Source organism: Chenopodium quinoa, unplaced genomic scaffold (assembly GCF_001683475.1).
Source record: "Chenopodium quinoa cultivar QQ74 unplaced genomic scaffold, ASM168347v1, whole genome shotgun sequence".
In the NCBI taxonomy this organism is placed as follows: Eukaryota; Viridiplantae; Streptophyta; class Magnoliopsida; order Caryophyllales; family Amaranthaceae; genus Chenopodium; species Chenopodium quinoa.
The window spans coordinates 6157-14750 of NW_018745487.1; the positions used below are offsets into that span (position 1 = coordinate 6157).

At 31.3% G+C, this 8594-nt stretch overlaps 1 protein-coding gene across 1 annotated transcript; it reads left to right on the forward strand.

The window, feature by feature from the left end:
* The first annotated feature begins 6474 nt into the window (after nt 1-6474).
* Nucleotides 6475-7667, forward strand: LOC110715244 (probable serine/threonine-protein kinase WNK10). The gene is made up of 2 exons (XM_021893812.1): nt 6475-6605; nt 6773-7667. Exons 1-2 carry the CDS (start codon nt 6475-6477, stop codon nt 7665-7667), a joined length of 1026 nt encoding a protein of 341 aa, XP_021749504.1.
* The last annotated feature ends 927 nt before the right edge of the window (nt 7668-8594 follow it).

An 8594-nucleotide genomic window follows, 5' to 3' on the forward strand; every position in this document is an offset into this window, starting at 1 on the left:
TATATATATATATATATATATATATATATATATATATATATATATATAGGATTAGGATCATGTAAAAACAAGTCTTAGGGTAAAAACTGAAAACAATTAATCTTAGCCGTAGATTATAATCTAGCGGATGACATCTAATGTATATAACCTAATTTTCTTTCTCCTCCCGCGAAAACACCTTCTCTCTCCTCTGTTATTTTCTTCCTCCTCTTCCTTCTCTCTTCACTTTCTCTCTCCTAATTTCTCGACATTTTTTCCCAATTTTCACGCTACTTTTTCAAACACCGCTTCAATTATTTTGATTTTTAGCAATTTCTCAGCTCTACGATCTATTATCAGGTGAGTTCTTTGTGGTAATTTCGCTATTTTTGCACGATTTGAGGTTATTAGGTTTCTGAAATTTTGTTTGCTGGAATTTCATGAGTATTTTTTTGTAGATTCAACCGGAAATTTAATGTCTATTGTATTTTTCGTGTATGCTTTTTGTTTAATTTTGTAATTTTGCAAGTTTTTTATTTATTTTTTCGATTTGATTTGATTTTTTGATTTTCAACTTAAGTTCGTTTTAGTAGGAGTATTTTTGCTCGAATTTCTACTTTTGTTGTTGTTCTTCACCTTCTTAGTAACACGATTTTTGTGTTTCTGATTTTAGTAAATTAAGTTTGGGTAATTTTAGTAACATGCATGTTTGATTATGACGAGATTTTGCGTGTTTCGTTCATCAATTTTGTTCGATTTCCAATGCGATTTTGCGAGTTTTGCTCATCAATTTTTTCGACTTTTTTTCATCAATTTTGTTCGATATTGTTTGATTTTGCGATTTCCTGTTCGACTTTGTTCAATTTTGTTCGATTTCCTGGTTGATTTTGTTCAATTTTGTTCAATTTTATTCATTCATTTTTTGCTTTCAACTTTTTTGATTTGTGGGTTTTTGCAGGTGAAATGTGGGAATTATGGAGAGGTGACAGAGAAGGAGAGTTATGTGATGTTGGGAGAAGTTGTTCCTATCCCTAAGAGTCGTGACCAGGCTAATCTTGTTCAGAAGGTTTATCTCTATTACTCTCTGATAATCTGTTGTTCTATTCTGATTTGATTGTGCTCGCTCTATTTGAGATTTAGTTGTCGCATTGATAGTGTAATTTGAATGAGTAATGTTACAATTATATTTGAATGGAGGTAGTATTTTGGCACTATTGATTGGTTTTGTCAGTGTTAATTTCTTTTTCTGGACTAATTTCTTGCCATTTAGTTTCATGAGGGTTTTAGCATTATATTGACTATTTCTTGGTTATTGTAGTGATTGTAGTTATGTGTTGATCAATGAATCATATGCTGCATTTATCTTACTGTAAATGTTACATGGTTATTGTAGTGATTGTAGTTATGTGTTGATCAATGAATCATATGCTGTATTTATCTTACTGAATGTTACAAAAATGTGTGTTATCTGTAAGATGATCAGTGTTTATGAAGTCTATTTCTAGCGTATCTTATAGTGAAGGAAAGTGTTTTAAAGTTTTTAAGAACTTGTGGGTTCTAGGAGCTTTGAACTTTCATCTTTTATGTTTAGTGATGATCTTTCGTCAATTTGCTAGAAGCGAGTTGAATACCCCTTAAGCTTCTTCATCCATTACAGGAGTATTGAACATGTATTAAGGATTATGAACACCAGGGTTGCAAACTGGAAATTTCTCCTCGTTGTTTTGATACCTGTCTGATTTATTGAACTGTTCAACATGATATAGCGTTTAAGTTTGGTATGAAATTTCTGCAATTCTGTTATCTTAGGATTATTTGCTTAGGAATTAGGACTTGTTTCATATGTTTTCTTCCGGATGTCAATTGATGGCCTTGTATTGGCACTTGGGGAATGGTTTATGATAGTGTATTAATGTTGTACTAGTACTTCTGCTCTGGCTCTTAGAATTCTTTTTTTTATCTATTGTTCAGTCATTTGATGTACTGATTCCATCTTTTTCAATAATAGTGTGCCCGTTCAAGTGATATATGGCTTACGTTGTTGCTATATCTGTATTGACTAAGCCTTGAATAATGTCCTGCAGCTTATAGAATGTGTTTGATGCTTTGATATGTATGAATCACGTGTTGCATTTCTGCATTTTTCTGGTTTACACTTAATTGACATTTGATGCCTGAATTATATTACAATGTATAAATTTTCTGTGAGCTGTTAACTTTGTTCCATTCCAGCTATTAAAATTCTGTTGCTTTTTGTGTGTTATTGCCTTCTAAATTTTGGATTTTCTTACATTGGTAATGGTGGTAGTTACATTGTGTTTTTGGCTTGTTGCTAATCAATCACCCTTTCATTATTTCAGTGCAAGTTCTGTGGCAAGGAGGGTACTATTACAATGTTACCAAAATCTGGCTGCTATCTAACAGGTGATGACTGACTGTGAAGCAGGAAAGTTTGTCCGTTTGATGAGCTTTGACTGCCGGGTTTGGAGCCAGTGGACTACTCCTTTGGTGGTGACAAGGAGGAGCAGCAGGAATTATCTTATGATAAGGAGCAGCAGGAGAAGTTATCTGATGACAAGGAGGCCGGAGAAGGAGAAGTTATCTGATGATAGTTACCTTACTTTTGTAAATAGTGATATCTATATAAATGTGGTCAATGTTGTCAAAATTTATATAATTACCTTATTTTTATATATAGTGACCTTCGTTATTTTTATATATAGTGGCCTCTGTATAAATGTGGTCAAAATTGATATAGTTACCTTATTTTTGTATATAGTGACCTTTATGTAAATATGCTAAAAATTGATATAGTTACCCTATTTTTGTATATAGTGACCTCAAATAAATATTCTAATAATTGATATAGTTACCTTATTTTTGTATATAGTGACCTTTATGTAAATATGATCAAAATTTATATAGCTATCCTATTTTTGTATATAGTTACGTTATTTTTATATATAGTGACTTTATGTAAATATCGTCAATTTAGATAAAGTTACCTTATTTTAGCATGTAGTGACCTTTAAAACGTTGCGTTTGTCAAAAAAAAAAAAAAAAACCTTTAAAACAGGTGAATTGATTATATGTAAGGTTGGAATGATCTTAGGGCTTTAGAACCGTCTGATCTTTTGTGCTAGTAATGATATAGTTTTCACCATAAGCTCTATTTTTAGCGGAACCTCCCCGTATATATATATATATATATATATATATATATATATATATATATATATATATATATATATATATATATATATATATATATATATATCCTTTTTGGCTATTTTCTTCTTGTTCGTTGCAGCAGACGCTCCGGCTCTTTAGAGCACCCGTTCCCCTGGTTCCATACAATTCATGCTTATAATTCTTAATTTAATTCATCATAAATACTACTCCATAGTGCAAGGGTTCCTCGTCTGAAGCCGAATACAGGTCTATGGCTCTCACTACTCGTGAGTTGAAATGATTGAAAAAGTTGTTGTTTGTTCTTGGTGTTAAACATTCAAAGCCTATGCAGATGTTTTGTGATAATCAGTCGGCTTTGCATATAGCTAAGAATTCGGTATTTCAAGAACATAGGAAGCATATTGAGGTAGATTGTCATTTTGTTCGCGATAAATTGATAAATGGTAATATTTCTACCTCCTATGTTTCGACATGTCATCAGTTAGCAGTATTTTAACCAAGGCTCTTGGACGTCAGCAATTTGGTTTTCTATTACGTAAGTTGGGCATTCGTGATTTGCATGCTCTAACTTGAAGGGGAGTATTAAAGCCGGTTTGGTTTATTTGTTATATTTATATTAATATTGTATTTATGTTAATAAGTTTATCTTATTAGGAGTTTTAGGCTAATTAGGTTTCCTAATGTATGGTGTATATATATGTGATTAATATCAATACGAAAGCTAAGTTGTTTTCTCCATAATATTCTTGAGTTTAATACTTGCACAAGGTACAGAGCAACCGACTTAACACCCGACTCAATCTTTGCAAAAAGTTCAATTTCTGAGTAAGAACTCAAAACTTATCGTTCTAACCATATCAATGCCATCTATAGTAATCCTCAAAGTAATAGAAATCGATACATCCTCTAACATTATCCCTTGTAAACTGACTTCTGTAGGTGGCAGAAGTAATCTAGCCACCTGATCTTGCATAATACGGCAGTAGTAACCTAAAAACGTCAATGGTTGGTTCGTACACCCGGGTGTACCATGTGCATGGTACTCCCGGATTGAAACATGGTAAGTTATGAATAACTAATTTAAGAAAAATGTAGTAGATAGTTACTAATTGATTTTTACCACTCATTTAATGTTAAATCATTTCAAAATATTGAGTTTTCCTTAATTTCTTTATCTAAGATTTTTTTCTACCAAAAATAATTGAAGATTTCATTTTCAAATTTCAAAAATTCAAAATTTAAAATTTCATGTTCAATATACTTTATTTCAATTTTTTTTTTAAATGTATACAAAAATTAATCATATTTTTCACCGTTACCAAAAAAAAAAAAAAAAAAAAAAAAAAAAAACATAGGGGATGAAACAAGAGAGCGCAATGATAAAAAAAAGAAGACATAATACCCGAAATAATACGAGGTTTAAAGCAAATGCATAGTAAGGCCCTGTTTGATTCACCTTAATTTTGCTGAACTGAAATTATTTTACTGAACTAAACTTGTTTTTACTGAACTGAACTTAATTTTACTAAATTGAAATTATTTTTACTGAACTTAATTATTTTTACTGAACTGAAATTATTTTTACTGATTTTCTATTATAATTCTTCTTTAAGAAAACTGAATTTTACTGAACTGAACTTATTTTTACTGAACTGAAATTATTTTTACTGAATTAAAATTAATTTTACAGAACTTACCTTATTTTTACTTAACTCAAATTATTTTTACTTAATATTATTTTTTTAAGGTGAAGATAACAGGACCTAAGAAGAACATACTATCTAAGTTAAAGAACATTATTTGTATTAATGAAACCCAACAAAGAACATTTTTTAACTACATAAATTAAAGTACAATGTTTATAATGTAAAGAACATAATATAGCTCATATACAAAAACATATTGATCAGATTTAATGAACATATTATATTCCAATAAAAAAAAAAGAATATGTACTAAGAAATGATAATAGAACATTTATCATAATACGAAGAACATCATCTTCAACCTCAGAAAATAGCAAGAAAACAATGATTTTTATTTTAAAAAAAAAATACCTTTTCTCTCAACAATGAATTAATCAATTACATCATTAAGAGATATATTGGAAGTTTGGAACCATAAAATCAACTCTATTAAAACATTAAATCACTTAGAAATAAAAAATTTACTATGATTTCTCTCTCTATATAAACTCTCTTTCTATCTCTTAACAAAATAAATGAACTTCTATTCATCAAAAGTATTCTATTAATATATAAAATATAAATAATAAATCAATTTCATGAATCAAGAAATATAAATAACAAATCAATACCTTAAATCAAGGTGGGAATTATTTTGATTTTTTTTTTTTTTGACTCATGTACTTTAATTTGTATGCAATGTTCTTTCCGCGATTTTTAATAACCTTGTATTATAAGTTTATAACTGAGTGTACCATGCTCATGGTACACCTGGGTGTATGGTGGAAAACGGTAGATGATCTTGTAGGAAATACAATACTATACGGCGATCAAAAATTGGTGTAGACAGATTCAAAGTGCGCTACAAAAGGTATTGCATTCAGAATCTGTCAACTGTAGCATTATGATCTTCAGACTTGTCGACACCAATTCTTCACTGCAGCATTATTATCTTCAGACTTGTCATGGACGTCAACCCAACATTCATAGCAATTAACTATGTTTTTATGACATAAAAAGGAAATCTAATACAGATAGAACAAGGATGATTGGTATGCAAGTGAATAACGTAAGAGTTTATTAATTTTGAAGAAAAGTAACATGTGATGTGACAATAAAAACGAAAATTATGATTTGAAGAGTAATTCTAAATTTCTAATGGTTATATACATTTATAACAATTTGGGTGAAGTCGGTAAATACGGTAATCAAGAAACTGAAAATACCATTTTATTAATATACTCCGTATTATTAAGTGGTAAAACCAATCATATTTGCAAAAACAAAATACTTGATTTCATTTTACAAAGAAATTTATTAATGTGAAAATCAAGAAAGGTGTAAAATAAGATATTGATCCACCGAACAGAATATTTGTGATACAAGTAGTCTAGTTTCCTAAGCGGCTAAGCCTAACCAAAGTGCACAGCTAGCAAAAGAAACTAGAGACAATTACGGGAAAATATATCCTGCTCGTAGTGAATAAAAATATTCACCAAATCAATATATTCCTAAATATTTCCTAGAATATAATAGGAGTAACTAATCAAGAAACCCCATTTTAAGTTTCTTGATCTTGATAACCGACTTAACTGATTTCCCTACTACTCGGTTAGTAATGGCGGCTTCGAGTTCACAAGCCAACGATTATACGGTTATGGAGACAGATCTCACAAGAAAATTCGCAAGGTACGAAATAGCGTCTATTGAAAATCTTGAGGAATTATGTGCCGAACCTGAATTTTTGAGGTCTAGACCACGAAAACATTACGAAATGTTACCGTTATTGGATTGATGATGACCAGAAAGTCGTCCACATGATTACTGAGTTTTGTTCTTCAGGAAATCTGACAGACTATAGCAGGGAACATGTACCTGATCTTGTGGGTAATACGGGCGATCAAGAATTGGTGTAGACAGATTTTAAGTGCGTTACATTATCTTCATACTCATAATCCGCCTATTACTCACCGTGATATTAAGTGTAGTAACATATTTGTTAAAGGTAACACGAGCACGATTAAACTAGGAGACTTGGGAATTGCAAAGATTTTTGAATCAGGGAGTACGCCAGCGTTTCAGACTGATATATTTTCGTTTGGGACTAGCTTAACGCAGATGATGAATAAGGAAGTACAAATCACAGAACTCAGCAGCGACAATGATCTGGTTGACATCGGTTTCAAGCCTGTTGGGCTACTCAGTGTGACTGATCCTCAAATGAAGCAGTTGATTGATAAGTGTATTGACTTTGCACCTGATATTGTTAGACCGACAGCATTGGACCTTCTGAATGACCCATTGCTTGCAGTCGATGTTGCTGACACATCGACTGCAAGTACTTGTGCTGGTAGTCTGTCTCTGAAAGAATCTGTGCAAGATCAGGTGGCTGGACTACTACTGCAGCCTACAGAAGTACTGATGGAATTTGACAGCGGATATAAGAAATTCTGGTTACAGGGGAAAATGTCAGAGGATGTATCGATATCTATTACTTTGAGGATTATTATTGATGGCCTTGATATGGTTAGAATGATAAGTTTTGAGTTCTTGCTCGGAGTTGATACAATTCCTGATATCATGGAGAACATTCGAGGAGAAATTGACTCGTCTGCTAAAGTAATCGCGCTGGTTTCTAAGAATATGGAACAACTCATAACAGAATTCAAGCACGAACCTCATGTGAAATCAAATGATGCTCCTCGTAATAACGGTCAAGGTCAGGCTAGCACTTCCTCAAACAGAAGCCCACACAACCAAGATGCAGAGCGACAGCAGTCACAGCGTAGAGACACTTTGAGTCTTAGTTAAGTATAAAAATAGACTATTCGATGATACTCTTTTATGTTAGTGTACTAAATGTGACTTAGAGACACTTAGAGTCTTAGTTAAGTATGTATGTTTTCTTGAGTTTATGTTGTCTGCCTAGATTTTATTCTTGTTATGTCAATTAATTGTTAGTTGTAAGTGTTTACTTTCATTATGTCAATTAATTGTTAGTTGTAAATGTTTGATTTGAACAAAGAAACATTATATTAGTAAGATTGTAGTACTACATAATTCGATTTTAATTCTTCATAAGCATCTTTTATGTAACAAAAGCTTTCTTCTACGGTTTTCTTATCTCTATATAATAATTGTAGTATAAGCACATGATTAAATCCAAATCATTAGAGTTACCTTAAATAACGACTTAAAACAAATAGTTGGACAAGAAAGATTTAAATAAGCAAATTATTTACAAAAGTTTTTGCGTGCCCCAGTGTACAATAATATTATTGTACATCCAAATCTCACACGTGCCACAAGGCCCATAAGCAATCAACTCATTCATGAAAACAACAACAACAATCACAGGCCCCAATATTTTTCTCTCATGTTTTTTCAACCAAACAAAAGAATATTGCAACCAAATTTAACCTCAAACCACAACAAGATAGTTGTATCTGTATAGAATTTCAATTCCACTAATCTTAATTTTCAGCCTGCAATTGATTAACCTGTCGATGATCAAATTACGAACCCTAAATTACTCAAATTGCAATACTTGCTTTCAAATTTATTGATTAACAATTACAGTTGATTTTTCCGGTCATATTTCCGAACCTTCAATTCAAATCATGGCGTGAAATTAAAATATTTAACTATCAAATCATAATTGAAGCTACATGATGGAAACAACTACAGCTTGTATTTGGTAATGTCAGAATAAGCTAGTGTCCTGTTGTTATTATATTT